The sequence below is a fragment of the Pseudoliparis swirei genome, chromosome 7, assembly GCF_029220125.1.
Source record: "Pseudoliparis swirei isolate HS2019 ecotype Mariana Trench chromosome 7, NWPU_hadal_v1, whole genome shotgun sequence".
NCBI lineage: Eukaryota > Metazoa > Chordata > Actinopteri > Perciformes > Liparidae > Pseudoliparis > Pseudoliparis swirei.
In genome coordinates, this window is record NC_079394.1 from 5,756,117 (window position 1) to 5,778,728 (window position 22,612).

The 22,612-nt window shown below is 44.8% G+C and overlaps 1 protein-coding gene across 1 annotated transcript; it reads right to left on the bottom strand.

Moving 5' to 3' along the window:
• Positions 1–3,604: 3,604 nt before the first annotated feature.
• Positions 3,605–20,676, bottom strand: LOC130197129 (transcriptional activator MN1-like). The gene is made up of 2 exons (XM_056419643.1): positions 16,095–20,676; positions 3,605–5,028 (listed from the first exon to the last, which is right to left on the bottom strand). Exons 1-2 carry the CDS (start codon positions 19,678–19,680, stop codon positions 4,745–4,747), a joined length of 3,870 nt encoding a protein of 1,289 aa, XP_056275618.1. The 5' UTR covers positions 19,681–20,676; the 3' UTR covers positions 3,605–4,744.
• Positions 20,677–22,612: the final 1,936 nt, after the last annotated feature.

The window sequence follows — 22,612 nt, forward strand, 5'->3', positions numbered from 1 at the left end:
CCCTTTATAGGGGGGAGGGCGGCAGACTGTTTTCATATTGTGTCTGTCAGCAGAGAGGGGACAATGGGATCGCCCTCGGAAAGACAAGTCCACTGCTCCATTGGGGTCTGTCAACATTTACTTCAATAACTTTAGATGGGTGATGAGAGCCCAACACTTCCACATTTGTGAAGTCAGTGTCTCCACTTTAAATTAATATTCATGTTTGTGTTTATGTGTAATTAAGTGCGTACAAGCATTTGTGTAGATGCATGTATGAACATTTCCTAATTGTACCTTCACAGCCCTATCGTCCTGGGTCCAAGTCATTCAGGCAGAGCCCCCTTTGGCCTCCTCGGCCCCCCAGGCCCCTGTGAGCTTCCCACAAAAAGTCCACAATGCTATTCAAACAATAGGCCGAGGGACAAAGAGCACATTTACACAAGTGGAGCCTTCTTTGAAAGCAAAAAGGCACTGTTTGGAAGATTTCCAAACCTTTCTGCCCCCCAAAAAACAGAATCCCTGTTGCCCCTCCACTCCCCACCTCTCGTTTCTTTGGCTTAAAAAAAAGAAGTTCACCATTCCAATGATGGAGACGTGGGAGCCAAATATACTGCACCCAGCCCAATCCCACCCGCCAATCCACAAGCACCCCCCAATTTAGCCAAACCCCCTCTTTACAGGACAAAAGCCCTTTAGAGGCCGAGTGTATGTGAGGGCTCTGGTGGATACCATAGTGGCTTAAAGACCGTGGAGGCCTTTAAGAGACACTTCTTTTACTCCCAGTCTCCCTTCATTTATCCCTCCTTCTCTCTCTCAGGCAGTGAAAGGTTCAGCAAGGGGTAGAAAGAGTTTTGAGAGGGGAGGGGGCAGTAAAATAGGAGTAGGGGGTGCAGAAGGTGCTCTTATGTCAACATTGTGGTATTTTCCCAAAGATGCATATCGCCTCTATACAAATAGGAGATGTATTTATAGGAGTACATAGAGAGCTGCATGAGAGGAGAGTGTTTGGCTGAGCTTTCTGGCCACGGCCCCCATGGCTCCATGGATGGTCTTCATGGCTAGTGAAATTGTTATTCTTTAGATGCGCGTTGGCTGGGAAACACACAAGTTCTCAGGCGACCACACAGTACTCTCCCTCCCAATATGGCTGCCACGCAGAGGAGCCCATTGAAGGAAAAGATCCAGCACCATACATCTCGACCAGAGCCAACACCGTACAGCCTCTTTGTCACCGTGCCCGGCCACACAGCCGTGGCGACGCGGCAAGCATGTTTGGGAAAGCAGGGTAACCTTTCCACTTCTAGCTCACACACACACACACACACACACACACACACACCAGACACGTAATCGTGCTGATTTGGAGCTGAACACATTGTTGCATTTAGATCTACACTACCGTTCAAAAGTTTGGGGTCACCCACCCAGACAATTTCGTGTTTAACATGAAAACTCTCACTTTTATTTATCAAGTGATTTGCAAAATGAATAGAAAATATAGTCAAGACATTGACAAGGTTAGAAATAATGATTTTTATTTGAAATATTAATTTTGTTCTTCAAACGTCAAACTCAAAGGAAGGCTAGTTTTATAGCTTCTCTAACCAGCATAACTGTTTTCAGCTGTGCTAACTTAAAAAGGGGTTTCAAGGGTTTTCTAACCCTCCGTTAGTCTTCTAAGGCGATAACACAATGTACCATAAGAACACCTTTGTAGATATTTCATTAAAAACCAGACATTTCCACCTAGAATAGTCATTTACCACATTAACAATGTATAGAATGTATTTCTGATTAATTTAATGTTATCTTCATTGGATAAAATAGTGCTTTACTTTGACAAATAAGGACATTTCTTCGTGACACCAAACTTTTGAACGGTAGTGTATCTGAAACAAATTCTTACTGAGACAGTTAATGGGACCACATGACCGAAATGTATTCTTGCGTTTTGTCTCCGAGTTGGCGATACGAGTCAACAGATCGACGAGTGCACGACAATAACCTGGTGTTTAACAGCTGCCCACAGCTGAGTGCTCATCACAAACCTGTGAGCACAAGCCCTTATCCTGCCATTATAGAGGGCGGCTATTATCTCACCACAGACGCACACTGGCACATACAGACTGCGGTGTCTCTTCAAGGAAACGTAAAACCTTGGCATGCGCAGAATTCAAAGTACAAAGCTTTTTTTTTTATCCTGAGAAACACATTTTGATCTATTAAACATACGTATGTGTCGATAATTAACTTGTTGTCCCTTTGTACAATGTGTACTCTGTAGAAGAGTGACTGAATGATTGGCACCAAATGCATTACATGTGCGCTGGTATTAAGTGCTTAGAAGTATCTAATTAAGATATTGAAGTGAAAACAATTGTGTAAACAAAAGAATAAATTGCCTTGAGTATTCAGAATTTTTTTTTTACCGATTCAGTGAATAAAACTAACAGAGAACCTCCCGCTTCAAGTTCACAGTGAACGGTGCAATCAGCGTTTATTCCCCAGCCATTCCCCCCCCCCCCCCTTTTCTCCCTCCCTGAACGGGTCCTCCCAGGTGACCCGAGAGGCTCGACCAAAGCCAGCCTCTGCTGTTTGCTAACGTGCTGCTCGCTGAGCTTCACATTCACAACGGGCTCTGCAATACCACACAGCAGGCAGCGGCTACAGCGGCGAGCACATACACACCTGAATCACACAGACAGGGTCCTACAGGGAGCTCCAGTGTGAGCGTGTGTGTGTGTGTGTGTGTGTGTGTGTGTGTGTGTGTGTGTGTGTGTGTGTGTGTGTGTGTGTGTGTGTGTGTGTGTGTGTGTGTGTGTGTGTGTGTGTGTGTGTGTGTGTGTGTGTGTGTGTGTGTGTATGCCAGACAGCAGTGATACAGGTTGATCACTAGCCCTGTTAGTTAGCATTGACGTCTCCACATCAGAGCTGGCACACAGGGGAGTTATTGATTAGCATTAAGCATCCATGCAGATGGCCAATAAAGAGCAGGTGAGCCAAAGAGGGCCCGGGGAGTGGGGAGTGAAAAGGTGTGTGTGCGTACGCGTGTGTGTGTGTAGCTGCAGGGGGAGGAGCTGTGAGTTGACGCTGCAGGATCACTAAAAACAACACGGATGATGAGGAAAACAGGCGAATCAGAGCAGACTTAATATTGGAGAAAATACAATATTGCAGAATGGTTGCAATTTTACATTTTCTTTTGGTTTCATGCATTGTATTGAATTCGGAGTCATATTCTAATGGCCAGTCTGAAGGTAAATGTGTCTCGGCTGTCAGGAAAGACAGAGAAGATGCAATGTGACGGGTTGTGAGCAGGTGAACAGACAATAATCGTCTTGGCTTCCAAATCCACCAGGAAGTGACATGTTCTAATGTTCCGTATGTTGCTGCTTCTGGCTTTGATACGGCGGTATTATGCATCAGTCCAACACTTTCTTGTCACATCTATCTCTTGGGGATATACTGCATGCACCTCTGTAATTCAGAGATGAACCTTAGGGTGCACACACAATATTCTACAGTTTGAACATTCTTCAAACGGAATACTTAACGTGCAATGAATACCAAACCATTGTTTTGGAGACTTCTAAAGAACAACATTAATTGCCAAAGGAAATGCCACCTTTAACGTCATATTTATTGTTATTTAGTTACTCAATAAAACATATACAGATATATACAATATGCAGGAAAACAGACGACTGCACTTTACATATTATTAAAAAAAGAAAACCAAAAACAAATATCAGATCGTAAATTGCCGTCACAGTCCTCCGTCAATCGTTTCAGAAATTCAAATTCAACAGAAGCTTTATTTAAAGATTACAAGATTGCCTAACACACAGCAAATTTTCTCTTATTATACATGTGCAATACCAATAGTATCTTTTTCAATTCCCTTATTAAACAATCCTTTGACTTCCATGTTCAGTTCTCATTGGCTAAATTGTATGCAAGATGAGCTTATAAGGTTGATAGGAGAGGTGAGTACAAGAAGAGAAAAGAATAAAGGAAAGTTATGCTTGCCAATAAAAAGAATAGAGAACCACAACAAATCATAAATGATTAAGAGCAGCAAATGATTAAAGTTAACATTTTCTTTGACAGAGTGGGAAAGTTGTGTTCACAAAAAATGAGTTGAGTTACATTCATGCAAAACCACCTCTTAATTGTCCTCTAGTTTAGCGTCTAGTGTACTGGCCACTTCTAATTAGGCCTCATTTCAGTGTGTGTGTGTGTGTGTGTATTTGTTGGGTAGTCATATCATATCACAAGGCTCAACTGTTATACAATCAAAGCCAATGACAACTGAATATATCTTCTTCTGCTTGTGTAGTCTCCTCCTTTTGACATTTATCTTCTTCAAACAAATAAGAATAAAAATAAAATATTGATTTGAGGTTTACGAGATGTGAGCATCGTTGAGTAGGAGAGCCCGCGCTGTATTGTCCAGGAGAGTGTCCTAATAGGTGACTACATGTATCATGAAAGAAAAAAAGTATTTATGTGTGTGTGTGTGTGTGTGTGCTTGTGTAAGCGAGAGAAATTAGAGAGAGTGTCTGTGGTGTCGTTTTCATTTATGAGCGTAAATGTCTTTCTGTCCCTAAACAGACAGGAGCCGTTCGCAGTTGCCTCATCAACACTTTATCATCATTATCATCGTCATCATCATAATCTTCATCGTCGTTATCAACATTAATTGTCTTTGAAGCTTTTCTTCGTCTTAATGTTCTTTCTTCCTGCTGGGCCTGCTTCTTGTTCAAGTCAGCGCCGCCACGAATGTCCCGAATCGGTTAGAGATGTCGGAGTGGAGGGAGCGCCAGGACGAGACGGGCCCCCCTCGGCCCTTACTGTCCCCCATCTCGTCTGTGCAGTGGACGGACAGGCACTGCAGGTGGTTACCTCCACCGCTCCCTCCTCCTCCTCCTCCGCCACCACCTCCTCCTGAAGCTCCAGCTCCACCAGCTCCACCACCTCCTCCCCCTCCCCCTACTCCGGCTCCTGGGGCACCGGCTCCAGCCTTACTCTGGGACAGCTCTGATTCTGCAGACGAGCACAGAGAGCAGGATTATAATTAAGACCGTGCAAAAATGAAAAACAACTTCAAGCAAATTGTTATTTACTGATACAGATGTAACATTTGATATAAACACTTTTAATTAAACCAGTGTCATTTTCACTTCCCACTCTAAATCTGTACTGTGAAATTAATTCAACACTATTCCACCACGCCGTCAATACCAACCAAAAAGGAGGCTGTAAGCAAAGCTTCCTCTGCTCACACTCCACCTCCTCATGCCTGATTTACACAAGTGAAGAAACACACATGCAAACATACACACATTCATTTGCTCTCAGTCAGGCGTGCAAATGTAGAGCCCTCCTGCATGACCTCCGGTCAGAGGGTCAAAGGGAACTGAGAATAGCGGCCTATAACCCTGCTTGACCCAATTTAGAGGCATAATAACCATGCCACGGTATCGACCCTGTGTCACCAAGGTATGGAGTCTCATATTAAATGGTTGGACCAAGCTAACAGGAAAATCCATACACAGGTTGATTAAGTCAGATAAAAAATAAAAAAAGTAAACTAAACTATACATAAAAGCGCAGCGTCATTTCATCCACTAAGAGACAGACGGCAGCACACTGAGGGAGAAGAGGGCAGGAATGAATACAAGTTTAGGAGAACGAGAAACACAGCATCTAGGAAAGAGGTAAGAAGGGGGCTAGGTGTGAGGGGGCTAGGTGTGAGGGGGCTAGGTGTGATGACGCTGGTGTTGCGTCGTGTGTTTTGAGTTCTGACTCCAAGGAAGCCCAAAGCACGGAGAAAGCGAGCGAGTGTGAAGATGTGAGGGATGTTTTACTGAATCGGTGCGCTTCTTCACCCATCTCCTCACCACGCGGAATATACTAAAAACTGCCTCCCTCCTCGTGGTCGGTGAGCAGGTCAGCGCGCTGCTCACACACTTTGAGGGACAGGGCGTCTGAATGTAGAGACGGGCAGAAAACCGCTCCGACGAGCGGAGTTACACGAGTCAGAGAAGGGAGAGGCTGTGATGGACGACAGTCTGGGCACAAAGGCTGCAGATCACAACACTCCAGTCAGTCCGCTGCTCACCTGAGAGACGAGACAAGGCACAGACCTCCGGATCAACCCTGTCTCACCCCTTTTTTTGTTTTTTTTTGTTACTTCATCGTTTTCTGCTCTTTAAACTATTTTTTTCCCCTTACTGTTTTCACCTCCCTCCCTCTCTGCTTTCACAAGCCCGGCGGCGGCAGTGACACAGTGCTAACAAAACACAGCCAGGGTGGAGAAGGCCGACCCAGGCCAGGCAGCTAGGACAACCAAGAGGAGAAGGCAGGCAGACATGCAGGCAGCGAGGCAGCGAGGCAGGGTCGCCCCCCCGCCCCCCCCCCCCCCCAGCCTGTCTAGGCTGCGACCACTGGAATGGAAAAGTGGGGGGATTTGTTAAAAGGTCAGGCAGCCGAGTCTCCCGTTGTTCCACCGTTTCGTTTTTTTCTCTCTCTGACTGCCAGTCTCTGTGAATTTCTCTCCATCTCCATCTCCCTCCCGAGGACTACAACACGGTTCAAGTGGGGGCTGAGGGTGCAGGGGGTACGGCAGAAATGAGGATTTAAAGCAGCGTTGGTGGCGGTGACAAGATCTAACATTTGCCAGAGGGTCCAGTCACACACCTCAGCATGGCGAATCTCCCTCCCCCGCCCCTCCCCCCACTCACACTCCCTTCCTCTTCCCAGCGCTGTGTGCCCTCCAGCACCCGCCAGCAGCCCATGCTAGCTGGGCACAGCAGGGTCCGCACCGGCCTGAATGGGCAGCCAAGCGTTCCCCTGGCTCACTGCTGACACACAGCAAACTGACAACACGCACAACCAAACACACACAACACGCCAACCGCAGCCATACCCACACCAGCCCTCAGCTGCTGCTCCACATGCGCACACACACACACAGAAAAACACATACAATCCCAGCTAGACACGTCACTCAGCTTCAATGCAAGGACAAGAGTAGAAAATATACGGAGAAAAAAAATTCATTTAGATCAAATTACAAAGATGATAACTCCTAATATTGCACGCATAGACACACACACACACACATACAAATGTATTGCTTATGTAATGCCAGGATTCATGTTCAGGTAAAAACAGGAGTACAAAAAAAATCTAGAAGTACAATTTAAGAAACGGTGTAAAAAGGAAAGAAAATTATTTCGTTTTTGGTTGTTAATTTTTCTTTCATCTCTTTAAATTGAAAAACTGCTGAATGGGCTGATTGTTTTTTGTTACAATACAGTTGTAGTTTAAAGGCATATGCAAAAATACATAACTTGTAAAATAAGACAAACAATTGGATGGAAATCACCCAGTATTATGAAAGCGGATTCGAGGGATGAGATTTTGGTGGGACATTGTAAGCATTATCCATGGCGGCGCATTACTTCACAAATGGGAACGGCAGTGTGAAATTCTACATCACACGAGCCTAAATCCCAAATCACCATGACATTTTACAAGCAGGGAAATCAGTTTTTATATATAATAAGATCTTTCTTGTTATGGCTGTTCATGTGACTAATGTAGAATTCATATCCACGGTAATATCTCTATAATAGCCTATTCATCTGAAGGGAACAAGTGCTTAGCATCAGCAAGCGAGGGGGAAAATACCTAATAAAAAGGGAACAGTAACAGCGCAAGCAGCTGCGCTCGGCCACAAATACACCTAAATATCCGTAACCACATTACAGCGAGGAAAGATTACCACTGTGATGTGTTAAATAAATACTGACTTTAATGTGATGCACTTATATCACTATATCTCTCGCCCCAAGTGCAGTACTTTGTTATTTAGTGCTTTCTCACACACGTGGACACACACACAAACACACACACACACACGCACGCACATTAGTGGGCTTTTGGAGCCGTCTCTCAGACACAGCGAGAGACGATTTACAGAGATGAGTAGAGCTTCGAGTGTCATGAATGCTGGGAGCTCTGGCTGTCTGGATGACACCAATGTGTCTGGGAGCTGACGGCCTGACATGGGTTTACATGTCATATCACACACACACTCAACACACTCCAAGTAACGCAGGGAGGTAAACAATGACTGCTTGAAGACAGTGTTTATAGCAATGTAATAATAAGTGTGAGTGTTTCAGTAATTTTTGTATTTATCCGAAAAACAAAAGGAACATTTTACATAATGACACATGAAGCCGACACAGATATTGGGACTATTTGTAAGTAAATAAGTAGGGCAGAAAAGAATCGGAAAGAAATGGATTTATTTAAGAAAAGCTTCTCCTCGGTGCAAGATCCTCAGAACTGTCAAATTGATTTCACAGGCCGCAGAATCCCATGCGGCAGGCCTCTGCCCTTTCTCTCCCAAGCTCTCCTTCCATGACGACACTTCACCTTTAACCTTGTGCTCCGAGAGGGCGCGACCCCACCCTCTCTGAACACAAACCAGCCCAATCAGAACGCTCCGCTCGCTGACAAAAACACCCGAAGGCCTCTGCTCCTATGACAGTGTGTGACATCAGGTCAGATTCCTTTAGCATAACAACTACCACTATGGCCTAGTGAGAGGATTCTGTCTTTGTCAGCACAAAACACCCGTCACAATCCGCAGAGAAAAAGTCTGGTTTTTTGTTTTTTTTAAAGGGGGGGGGGGGGGGAGGGAGAGAAAAGGTCTCATTTCAACCAAGAGGGCCTCAGAGGCAAAGAGAAAGTCTTCTATACTCTTCTGGAAATATAAAAATGTAAGGTCCTCCCTCAGGCATCTCACCGCTGTCTCACATGTGACAGCACATGTTGATTGTTGCCGAATTATTAAACCACCCAGAAAAATATTCCTTATGTACAGTCATGTTGAGGGTAGTCTTAATGATGTATAAGAGGGCTAACAGAGGTTTTATTCCAAGTATCCCCTGCCCCGGGGATGGGTAGGGGGCACGTTGGGCACGTCGGGCACGTCGGGCAAGTCGGGCTCCCTGCAACCTCATCCCAACTGGCAACATGTGGCCGGTCCCTCAGAGTGAGGAGGATTTCTGGAGGGATCAGGGGGACATTTCTCACACAAGTTATTTTGGTTTGAATTACCTCTCTGTCCTCTGGCCTGCAACATAAAGTGGAAAAAACTTGCCCAAGCAGGCACTGCCCCGAGCATTTGTTACCTTCTCTCCAACAATACTCCTATTCCCATCCCCTCGAACTCATCTCATCCCCCCCCCCCCCCCCCCCGACCACAAGAAGTGCTTCGGAAACCAGACACAAATCAGAACATGGGGAGTGATTTAGTGCCTCCTTCATAACTCACAACCATGTCCAGGGCCTGTCCAGCGTGTCGTCCAACTCGGTGACATATTGATCTACTTCGCTGTCTCTATTTTGTTTCAGCACAGTGCTGCAACACTTTGCTTTCTCTGTCTTCACCTTTTTCGAAAAAAGGTCAACCACATATGAAAACAGTGGCAATTTTGAGGTTAGAAGCACATGCATGCAAGAGGCTTTAATTTTTTTTTTAAATAATAGAAGTTATCAATTCTGTGCCACGTACTGCAAACGTTTAAACAGATAAGGGATGGGTCGGGATAAGGTTTCATCGCAGATCCCACGATAAAAAAAAACTCTCAATGCATTGATCTTGGTGGGTTTGCATTGTCCAAATAATCTGGAATAAAGGGGACTTGAAAAAGATGATTAGCTCGCTATCATGGTAGAGACGTGAAGAATATGACAAAATACAGGAATTATCATGTGAGAAAATATGATTATGATTTTCTGGTTCGTTTGTTTTCCAGTAATAAGGATGTGCCCTAAAGATGCGTGTCCGATCTGTGATGCAATACACAATATTCTTTTTAACCAAAATGTAAGATAAGGTGATTCGAGGAAGTCTCGTGCCATTTTAAAAGTGTTATACATATATGTTTTTATGATTATTTTGAATAATATTATGAATCGCAATCATTTTGGCCTGGATAATTCTGACATTAAATGTTTAACCCTCCTGTTACCTTTAGGGTCAATTTGATCCCATTCAATGTTTAACGTCGGTGTTCTCTGTTTTTCACTGTGTCAAACATATAAGAAATATCAACTTTTTTATATATTTAAAGGGCTATTTAGGTAGTCAACAAACAAACAAAGTACCTCACACTTAAACTTGGGAAACAACATTAATTCTAATAATTTTCTGGAGGTTTTAATTGCTGGGGTCAAAATTGACCCCGAGGGTAAAATATATTCGTAAATGTGAAGGTAACAGAAGGGTTAAACCGTCCCATGCCAAAAAAAATATTATTTGAATCCAAGCAATTAATACAATTTATACATTTTATTTTCTATTTTGTTTTTGTGCTGTTCTGTGTACAACTAGCATGGAGCATGAAACTGATGGAAAAACATGTTTGAATTAAATTATTTCTCCTCCCTAAATGGAAAGCTCTTACCCAGTCGCCTTATGAACGGAACTACAGATGTTCTCTGAATAAAACAGCACCTCTTTTGCTTTCTCTTTCCCTCCATCAGCCTCTACTTCTGTCCCCCAGGAGCGACAGCACCGGTGTCATAACCCATTTGTCAACTGCTCAATACAAATTAAAGGCGCCTGTACGGCTAATCACATAACTGCTGCTGGCAGAGTGACACCATTTAAACCTCTGAAAAAAAACACATTTTAAAAGCTGTACTTGCATCCCAGGCAACATATGAACCCAAGAAACCTTTTTGTTGTTGTTTTGGCAGTCACTCAACAAGACAGTGGACATTTGGAGGCACGTCACATACATCCACGATCGAAGGTTTGAGACTCCTCGTTCTGTGCATCTCCCAGATAAACTCACTTTTCCATTCCCGGCTGCATCCAAGGAGAATATTTACCACGTGCTGAGACAAGTTTTATTTTATTCTAACACCCTTCCTCGGGGAAAACAAAACACCGGATGAGCTGCGATTTTGAAGAGTTGAAAATCCAGCAAGGCATGACACCTTTGTTCATCTTTCTCTCTCTTCATCAGTCACAAACATGCGTCTTTAATAGGCTTCCTTTGACTGTCACTAGTGCTCAATGTCTTGCAAATATCCAGACAACATAGAGCGCACACACACACACGCGCGCTTTAAATGCACGAGCGGTGCTTTTCGGTCGTGTGCTATTTACAAGTCAAGTAAATACTCTTAAATATTTTCAACACATTAGTATTAAGTGTGCGTCTTCCACCGAGCGAGGCACCTGACATCGGGGGCTGAAGCCGAGAGTCTGACATCACACGTTCTAAATGAATCAAACTTTATGTCTACACCTGACAAATCCACACGATCCAGTTGCAGCGTCTACAAACTCGGCCTTCGTCACACACTCTGGTGAATACCAGCACACACGTGCATAAAATCACAAACATACGCTGGGAACAGAAATATAACATCACAGGGAAATTATTTCTGTGTCCACACCAGGAATGAGTTTGTTCAGGGGGACGTGAGCTTCTCAGCTAAACATTTGAATGATGTCTTTATGTTGCTGTTCTTTGTAGAACCGTCAATAACCGAGTTAACTTAAAGGACTTGAATGAGGATGAATTATGACTTTAGGAAACAATATTACCGCGGCTAATTTCCATGATTATCATACTAATTATCATTACCGCAGTAGAGCAGTGTGCTTAGTGGACGTGTGTTGTTGTAAAAAGTCAATATGAAACACCTTGTGATGACAGGTAAAGAACATAGACGGCCCCGAGCCATTTTCCACATTCAAGCATGTGCCAATCACTTTCTCCTTTTTTTAGAAACAGGAAACAGAAATTACTGGTGTGATTTGTGGGGTTGTTGTCGTACTGAAATGTCAAAGGCAGGTAGTCCCACAGGATTGTTCTCCGTGGTGGAATATCAATACGGCTCTTTCAGTGGATTTAAGTGCTTTCTAGTAGGTGTGATAAGATGCAAGTTCCCTCTTTTCAAACCTGTCAAAGTCAGAGCAAAAGAGATTTGATCATGATTAGAGCGGTTTCTATTGAGAGTGAAGCGTGAATCTATTCCACAGGGTCAACTATGACATGTTTAACTGGGCTGACTAAAAAAGAAAGTAAGTGTGTGTGGCAAAAAAAGTTAAAATAAAAATAACTGAATCACTTCCTATGCTTGCTGGTTGCCTGTTATCAAGGCCGCACATGAGTTTCCAAATAAACGGCCGCCTTCTGGCTGAGATATCCTGAAGAGAAGGGAAGAGGAAGAGCGCAGAAGAAATATGAGAAAAGGGGAAATGGTATTAACTGACACCGTACAAGGAAAAGTTGCTCTACTCTTTGCCTCCGTGGGAGCAGAAGAAGCAGACTCGCACAGAAGACTCTGCAGGCCGTGAGCTGACAGTGGCAGGTACGACCGCCACTTGAGCTGCATGCTGTCACAAAGAGAGGAGGCCAAATATGGGGTCCAAAGGGGGTTCTTACTGCAGCCCTTTGAACAAGCATAGAGCACAGAGAGGTGGGTAGACAGACATCAGCTCTGAGAGCAAAGTTCCTCGATAAATAAGCTCAGTTTCACTTTTATACGTTCAAACATTCAGAGGAAAGCTAAATATGAAACGTCTTCTCCGAATCATGGAAAGCCGCGTGTCTCCTGTAGTCTCTCGAGCTTATAGCGCTGACACAAACACACCTGGCAACAAAAGGATCTGCGGTCCCTCTGAAGTTTTCCACAACGTCACCTTGAGCACTTATCGCGAAGAAGGAACAGAGCGGTGGGAACATTAACCTAATACTACTAAGCTGACCCTTGACCTTCCAGTTTTTTTACTTTACCTGCAATCAACTCATCTGAAGCAAACTCCTCTGCATCGGAAAAGTAAACACGACACCGTAAGGCATGTGTTTAAATTCTCTAGCAGTAAAAGTTAGTGTCCTATGCAACAGCATTTTAAAAAAATAAAAAATGCCAATACATAAGAAATCCGCATAATGTATGTGTTCTCGGGTCAAAACTCTTAACTCATCAGAAACAGATATTCTCGTGTTTTTAGTAACATTCTTAAATGAGAAAGCACATTTTTGCTTATGATTACAACACATTTAATTAAAATGCATTTTCAATTACATTTCAATTTTTAATTGTGTATTCAAAATGCCTTTTGTGAATAAATACCCTGATATCATGCTAATTGTTAAGGAATTTAAATCATGTATGCATAGTTCAACAACATGAGAGCAAAATAATGCAAATGGCAAAAAAAGGAGTTGGACAGGTATGTTTCATATCAACTTTATAAAACTAATCTTTCAATATTTCATATAACTATTAAGAAAACTTTCAATGCAAAATAATATCTTAAGTTGTAAAAGTGTGGCAAACAAATATGTGCACTGTCAATGGAATTACATTACATTACCTTATTAAAATTATAATCTTAAGCATTTTCTTGTCCAAGTTACTTTTAGTTAAACTAATGGTCTTATGAATCGGCGTGATATATTTCAAATGAGTACCATGACATTATTTCCCAAAATGCATTGCGTTCACAACACTGAGGTCGAGGCTGTTTGTCAGAGGAGGAGACTCTTTAATGTGAAAAGCATGTGGGATGCTGGCTCTTATGGAACTACTCTGTGGGCTATGACTTATCTTAAATTATTATGTTATTTTGCTCCCTTCTGTGTAGCCTAAGCATCAGATTCAATCTTGAAATCCCCCTCCCTTCACAAATACACCTCCACCCTTTTTTTCATCTTTGCTGTCTGAAGCACTCAAATGAGAAACTGTCAGGAGCCGTGATTTGTGCTAACTAGCTATCGATCGCTCCAGAGCTGCATGCCTCCTGTCCATGCAGGGAGGGCTGCAAGAGGAGAGCAGAGAAGGAGACGGAGGGAGATGGAAAGAGAAAGGGCTGAGGAAATGAGAGCAGAAAGGAGACTATTCTGCCTTTGAATACCTGCAGATGTGTCTGAAGTTATTGAATTTAATGTGCTATCAGCCCCAGATAAATGAAAACAGAGAGAGCAACAGGGTGACTGGCTGACTGCTTATCAGTGTTGGGTTTCCGACTCAAAATAATACTCATTAATCAATATCCAAAGTGATTACATTAGGCTACTTATCATCTCCTGGCATCAGTAGGCTTCTTTCACTTTTGACACCTTGTATGCTCCGTTGTATTCTGTTTCTGTGTGTTGAGCACACACACGCGCGCGCGCACGCACACACGCCCACACACACACCCACACACACCTAATCATGGGAAGAAATAATAAGTCATTTGTCTTCTAATTTAGCTGAGGACTGTGAGCACCATTTATGAGGAAAACCCGCCTTAAGTGAAATGTGCTTGTTTTTATAATTCTGGCAATTTCTTTTTGAAGACTTGTAATTTTTCTGTTGATTTATAATTGGGGTGAACGTGATATTAGTCACATGTAAACGGCCGGTTACAGTGGTGCCCCGACGTAAAGCATCGGTGTTAGTACCGGCATCCTGCTCAGTCTCGGATAAGCGACGTGCATGGACTCCGCGATGCGCGCGGTGCGCGCCCCCGCCACTCTGCACCCGCAATGATCAGAACAAAGAGGCGCTCGAGACGCGCGAGGCGATATCCACATTTATATACACACATATTATTATATATCCACAACCCTTTCTGTAGGTTCTGTACATCTGCCAGTTCTTCCACATTTTCTTATGCAGCGACATCAACCATTTCTGTCTGCTGCTTAAATGTGAAATTATTTGCAAATATCCAACGTAAAACAAGTAAGAAAAAGAAAAAGAAAACATTAAATAATAAATAATCAGGCACAATAGATGACCCCAACATATTTTTATAAATGCAACTTGCCTAATTCTGCAATTGTAATGTACCATATTTTATCAAAATGGTTTTCTATTACGATTAATGCATACAACATATAAATAAATCGACAATATAACAAAGTGTTATAATTAACAATAACAACATTAATACAATTATTATTATTATTATAGGAACAATATTTTTAAAAGTGTAAAATTATACATCTGCATTTTAAATTTAAGAGCCAACATGAAAACCATATAATAAAGCAACATGAAACCATGAACTCTACGACTGTAATATCTCCGTCTTGTTAAAAGAACTAACTGCCTGTTACTATTTGACATTTTCTTTGAGAAACGTTGTATTGTAAAGCCTCTTAAATTACTGCCAACATATTTGCACACTATGCCGATAAATAAACTGCTTATCAACAATCAAACTACAATTTAAAAATAGATGCTAAAAAGTATATTGAATTCCCACGGAAAATAAAATTGGAATTGAATGGCTGTATTCATTTCAACACGATATCTAATCCTTGAAATCCTGTCCTGCCAATCTAAAGTCAATCCACTTTCACCAGCTCTGTATTATCCCATGATAATAACAAAAACAAACACGCAACAAGGCAAGGGGAACCCCGCTGCGCAAACGCATATCCTCAAAAAGCTATTAATCTTCTCAATGTAGTTGTTCACCCTGAAAACCGAGATAAAGAGCCTCAGGAAATGTTTACTTATACTTGAGCTGCTCTTTTCAAGAGACTATACAATGAAGACACGTACAAAAAAACACATTGTCGGTATACGTGGTTTACTTTGCTCAGCCAGATGGCATTTTAAATGACTATACGCTGAATATATATATATATATATATATTTTTTCCATTCTTCAAAACGGACCCAATTTAACAAGAGAAATACTGCAAAAAATATCTTCTTTTTTTATTTTTTTGTAAAGACTTCAACAGCGTGACCATTTAATGAATTCCTTCTAAAGCTCTAAAATGCAAAGAGTTCAGAGCCGGCTGCTTTCTGGCGGCACAATATAATATACACAATAGAATATACTATTATCATCATTACCACAGCATTTTCCATATTACGTATGTGATGTTACACTGCAGTTCAAATAAAAAGAATAGCATTTTAAAAAGAAAATGTTAAATGTAAACTAATCTATTGAGCAACATGGATCAGTGAGTGTGTGAGTGTGAGGCACAGAAGGTGAGAGAAAGAAAGAAGGAAACGTGGTTAAAATATGAGAAAAGAAACTAAACTGTTTGATTTACCTTCTTTGCTGTTGTTTTGGACCTTATTCTTTTCCCATGGTCCCATGGCCTTGTCATCCTCTGACCCGTCCATCATGGCCTTGTCACTGGGCACGTACCAGGTGGCGTGCTGCTCTGCCATAAGGGTGTCAAGGTCAATAGTGCCCATTGAGCCCTTCCCAGCATCAGGACTGCAGCTCGCCAGCTCATTGTCTCCGTTCTGTGAGGGACAGTCGCCATTCTTTTTGCCAATTTTCATGGCCAGGGGCTGGTCCTCGGAGATACTGAATTGCTGCCGCTGTAGCTGGATCTGGGCCTGTAGAATCTCCAGAGGATGCATTTCATCCTGGCCAGAGGTGCTGGATGGGGTGCGTACCTGCTCCACCCCAGGAGTGACCGGGTGGCTCACCCCACTGGCCCCCGTGACCATAGCCGAGGTAGTGTGATTGTTGAGGCCCATGCCGAGGGGCTTCTGTCCGTTCATTAACCCATGGTCACTCCTCTGCATTTTGGGAGAGCCGGTGGTCATCGGGCTGCGATTCGGCTTGGCGACAGAGGGGCCTCCTGCATCGGAGCTGGAGGACACCTCATCCTCGTTGCCGTAGTGGGTGCTGACGTCGTCAGGAAAGTCCACTCGTGGTGAGCTGCTGTCGGACTTGGCGACACTCTGAATGCCGCTGTCCAGGGAAGACATCAAATCGGCCTGGTCCCCCAACATCAGGTCGCCTCCTTTTCCCCAAGCGGGTGATTGGAGGTGTTTTTCATGGGGCGTACCCCCACCCCTCTCCCCAACACCAGCAGCGGGGGTCTGCTGGCCTGGACTTACAACAGGGTTACCATTCTCAGCGGGGAAAAAAATTCCAGGGCTCACATGTCCACTGTCTCTTTTTCTCCTGCCTCTCCCTCTCCCACTCCCTGTTGTTGCCTTCCCCTCACTGCATGGGGTAGCGTCCATGTTGTAATTTGGGGAGAGGGCACTGGCTTCCCCCTGCATCGTCTGGCTTTGACTCGCAGGCTTAGAGTTGCTATTCCCAGTGCCAGGCATCTGGCCGTTCTGGGAAGTGCTGCCCTGAAAATATTCAGGTCCAGCACTGCCAGTCCCATTCGATGTGTTGCTATTAATGTCCTGCTCCGTCTGACTCAGTTTTCGCTTGCCCTCATTTTGGTTCTTCTTGTTGAATGTTACGTTAAGATTGGGGGCCCCAAGGCTCGCGATCATGTTCTGGCAGGCCGTGGAAAGGGCCGCCAGGCAGCTCTGGCCAAAAACACTGTCTTTAGCGCTGGTTTTGGTGAAGTTCCCGAGAGACAGAGCTCCAAGCTTACTAACTGACGACCGCTGGCCTGGGGGGAACTCTGACTGAGGAGGGTAGCTCCCTGGTGAGGTGTTCACCCCCTGGGGAGCACTGTGGGCAGGCCCCTGACGGTTAGCCCCCCCATAGGGAAATGTTGGCTGTGCTCCCATTGGAGGGGCAGGGAAGTCAGCTGGCCGCCTCTCTGCCGGGGCGTTCGGATGGCCTGTGCCGGCTCCTGGAGACTGCATTTGTGAAAGGTTGCCCATGTTGCCGCTGAATTGTGAATTCATGCCTGGAGAATGGAGGGCCTGTCCATGCCCATCTCCTGGTATTCTCATAGGCTCCTGCATGCCCATGCCTGGCCTAAAAATCATTCCAGCTCCGTTTTGCTGGAGCCCTATGTCATGGGGCCCCGATTCATTACCCGCTCCACCCATACGCCGTGACATCATCTCCCCTGGTGGGTGGGACCCTTGAAACCAGGAGTTCTCCTGAGTTACATGAGGGTTTTGTCCATCAATGTTGGGCATCCTGCCAGCATTCTCCCTGTCAAAGTTGGGCTGAGGCATGTTCCCGACCGGGCCTCCCTGAGTCATTGGGCCGGGAGCGACGTCGCCGTGGTGACCCAGCTGCTGCAGGCTGGGCTGCCTCATCCTCTGCTGCTGGTTGCGCGACGCCATTTGTTTGATCATCACGGCCGCATTCTGCCGCTGCTGAAGAGACTGCTGCTCGGGCCCCGGGTGCTGCAGGGGACCCGGTGGGAAACCTTCACTCACAGGTGGGGTGAACTCCCCCGGCAGGCCGGCGTAGGCAGAGGGAGAGAGGTGGTTATCCATTCCACCGCACCAGCCTTCACCGCCATGTGCGTTCGGAAAGTCAAATCTCGGCCTTTTCGCCATGTTCATATAAGGAGAGTCAAAGTGTTGCAGCCTCTGATTTGGCGGTTGTTGGGAGGGAGGAAGAGCTGGCTGTTGCATATTAAACATGGGGTCCCCATAGGGGTGCAGACCCCTATTTTCCAGTCTGTGAATGGGATATTCAAACTGGTTGTGTTGGCCAGGCATCATGACCCCTCCGTCCAGTATGTTAGGGTTAGTGGAGCCGGGCTCAGCCTGTGGGGGTCGGGGGAGGCCAGGGGGGCATGAATTTGGTTGGGCTATCAAGCCAGCCTGTTGTTGCTGCTGCATGAGAGGATGTCTCGCGTTGACCCCCGGCTCCATTCCCACGGGTACTTTCCGGCCATTTCCAAAACGCTCAAAAAACCCTCCATGCTGAGGCTGCTGGGGCTGAGGCTGCTGGGGCTGAGGCTGCTGGGGCTGAGGCTGAGGCTGGGGCTGAGGCTGAGGCTGGGGCTGAGGCTGAGGCTGGGGCGGCGGCGGGTGTCCCTTAGAGCTGCCCGGCATACCTGGTGTCCGTGGCATGCCAGGGTTTCCGGGGAAACCAGCACTGGGAACTGGCCTTCCTGGCCCAAAATGGGGTAACTGAGATTCGGATTCTGATGGGGAAAATACATTGACATCAAAATGTCCAGATGGAGGCTCACTGGGGAAGTTATACTCTAATCCCTCTACAGCTCCCTGGTTGGGCATCCGTCGAGACTCTAGGCCATGAGACTCAGAGGAGGAGGATGAGGAGGATGGGAGACCATGGAAGGATGCCGCTCTGTTGGGCGATTGGTCCAGGGGTAGACAGGGAGCAGGGACAGCATGGCTGGCACTGGGAGGACCGTGATGTTGAAAGTCAGGCATGTTACCGGGCCGCTGCTGCTGCTGCTGCTGCTGCTGCTGCTGCTGCTGGGGAAAGCCATCCCCTGCCTGTCCCTCAGCGAGAGGATCAAATCCTTCTCCAAAGCCCTGCTGTGGTCCCATGCCATTGTTGTTGTAGCCCATTAGCCTGCCACCATGCAGGCATGACGACCCAGGCTCTGGGCCTCCAAAACTTCCACTGAAATGAGGATGAGGTTGGTGGGGGTGAGGTTGGTGGCCGTGAGGATGCCCTTGATGAGGTTGTTGGTTGTTAAAAAATCCATGCATGGGTCCTTGCTGCTGCTGAAGTCCGCCACCTGCATGCATGTCCGAGTGGCCCCGGTGGAAGCCCCCGTACTGCTCTCCGTTCATGTTCATATTGAGCCCGAGCATTTGCGGCTCACTCAGGGGTCCCATGCCGGGTTCCACAGCTCCCGGCGGGCCTCCGGCTTGAAAACCAGGGCTTTTATAATGGGAGCCCATGTTCAGTCTCGGTTGGCTTATGTTTCTCTCTGACTGGCCAGAGTTTCTGCTATTAATCTGAGAAGCAAACTGCTCCAGCCCAAACATACTCCCCGGCAATCAATCCCACATGACGGCCAGTTTGCCAGACATCAGCACACTGTCTGTTTTTTACCGTCTGACCCCAAAAGTAGAAAGTAAAAAAAAGATATACAAGAAATTGTTCGAATGTTGGTATTACTCTAAGGATTAAACTGCGTTGTATTCTTTAAATGTTAAAACTCACCAAATAAGTTATCAATATGGTGAATCAATTGTTTTTGTTTTTCAACTTCTCCAAGGACGCGGACGAGAGAGGGAATAGACCGTGTCCAAATACGCACGTAAACTGTGTCCCCGCTCCCGTGTTTATGCGTGCATTTGACTGCTCTTCCTTTTGGAGTTGATTAATCAAACGCATAAAAAGCACCGTTATTTAACTCGCTGCATGAGGGACCTACCATATTCCAAAGTTTTTCTGTGCGCATTTCTTCGGTGCGAACATGACACAAAAACATCTCCGTGACCAACTAAACGAAGAGGAGCGATCGAAAAGGTAATATGACCATTGATGTCAGATAATTCTTTATTCCAGTCCAATGTAAAAAGTCCCTGAGCGACTTTTTGGATAAGGTCCCATACTGGAAACAAGAAGAAAAAAGTCCAATTTGAGCCGTATAGTTAAAACTACCCCTGTAGCTTAGAGGAAAAAAATATTTCTTTCAATAATACTGCTCACTGATGTATTTTAAAAAAAAAACACGTTTAACTGCCGAGCAGGCACGTAGCCAAAAGTCCAGAGTGATTGAAAGTCCACAAACAAGGATCTCCAACCCGGGAACCGGAGAACCGGAGCGTCCGTAAACGCGACCTGGACCCGGAGCAGCGCGGCATGCACTACCCGCACTCCACAACGACGGAGCGGCTGGACAGCATCCTTCACCCGCTGCCGGTCATGCGCCGTGCAGAGCAGCGCCTTCGCCGTAAGTCCCTTCAGTGCGCGTCGCTCCGTACGTGTGCGTCCCTTCGCGCGCCGAGTCTGGTCTGGTGTGGTCTGAGTGCACTTTGGAGCGATGCACAGATACACTCTCACTCCGCTCTGCCGCTTGGCGCTGTGTGAGCCAGCAACAAGTTTTGCATTTCTGCAGCCGCTTCCATCAGCGAGCTATCAGCCAATCAGAACGGCCAAAGAAAGCTTCCAGGGCGGGACAAACGCTTTTAAGGTGGTCCGTGAGATTGTGTGAAAATCAGATTTTAGGAATGGCTTTTGGCTTTTACACACACATTGGATGTAATGTTTTCACTAAATCAGAGAGTGCATTATTGTCACAATAAAACCCACCATTATATTTGAACTGGTCTTGAAAAAATAATTAGATTTTTTTCTAAACGGATCTTTTTTCCCCACATAATTGTCGTCTACAACGACTGAGGAGTGAATCCACTGCTGCAACTCTCATATTCTCCACTGGAGGATGGATTTAGTGTCAGCACACTGCTGGTAAAGTTGCATGTTGCTCGAGCCTTCCTCACCGATGAGCACACTCGTGTTTAGTCCCTGCGCGCGCACACACACACACACACACACGTACACGCACACACACACAAACACACGCGCATCCATGCGGTGTCCCGCCCTTCGTTTGAGCTGGCTGTAATATTTCCATTACAACATAATGCAATAACGTACACCAATAACAACTCGTTGTGAAGAGACGTCCACAGTTGTTTAGGATTTATTAATTCAATACAGTCGCAGAATCACCAATGCTGAGGATGTTGAACGTGTTCTCTGTCAAATGAAAATATGAGTTGTATGATGAAATAATCAACATTGTCCTCAGTAGATTTACTTACAGTGTGTGCTGACTGAGATATGACCCCCTATCAGAAATGTAGCAGACATATCTGAGCTAATATTGATTCTGGGATAACCAGGTATAACTATAATGATATTTGTCGTGTGCGTGTGTGTGTGTGTGTGTGTGTGTGTGTGTGTGTGTGTGTGTGTGTGTGTGTGTGTGTGTGTGTGTGTGTGTCTGTGTGTGCGTGTGTGTCATTAAACTGAATGAAAATCCCCCTTAAAAGAACATCTGATCTAAATCATGTGGAGGACATTGGGCTTCGGTTCCGATAATCGATAACATTCTCTTAGTATTATAGTCTGTAAAGTGGAACACTTTTAAAAGGCCAAATTAGGATAAATTACTTCAAAGGTGAATTAGCTGTAGGCCGACAATGGCCGAGGTTATCTGTGTAAGGTTAAGTGGGGCAATAACCTGAGATAAGACACAACATATTGCAAATCTTCATGTTCATGTGAGTTTGAAGCAGAACTCCCAATACATGGAAATCAACCATAATCAATTATTTTTTATGCTATTGCTTTTGAGTTTACATAGACATGTTATCTGTTTCGGATGTTTTATTTGTGTTGTGTAATTCAGACTATGTTTCTGTTGTTTTTAGCTTACACGTCTCTTTGTCTTTTAGTGTATTTATCTAGTTCGTGGGGAATTGTGGATCTTGTTCCTCTGTGACATGACCGAATTCACTTTTTTTCATGTCGAATTGATTAATACAATTGTGACTGGTGATATATTTAAAAAATGTTTTGATGTTTGCTAAAATTAATTAGATTGTGTGTATTTTGGAGAGTCTTGCCTCCTAAGATTAACAAAACTCTGTATATATTTGTAAGAAAAGGAACATGTGGGAATATTTAACAACGTATTTCCATTCACAACCATGGATATTTGTTGGGGGTGAAATGAGAACTCCATATTATTATTTCCCCGACATTGGGGACAGTGGGCATTTAGAGAATGTGTTGTCAGACGTCGCTGCACCTTTGGGGGGAATCAAGAGGACTTTTACCAAACGGACACAGTGCCACCTAGCGGCGGCCGACGGTCCTGCTGAAGCATTCAGATACAATTTGGAAATATGAGGCACACGTCTAGCCTGGTACATGAGGAAAATCCTATTTTAAAATCTAAAT

What these genes read in the sequence shown, in the direction of transcription:
- LOC130197129 (XM_056419643.1), bottom strand. Translation starts at nt 19,680, where the DNA reads ATGTTTGGGCTGGAGCAGTTTGCTTCTCAGATTAATAGCAGAAACTCT. An exon ending in CCAAAACAACAGCAAAGAAG is followed by an intron (nt 5,029 to 16,094) that starts GTAAATCAAACA and finishes GCTCGTCTGCAG; the next exon opens with AATCAGAGCTGTCCCAGAGT.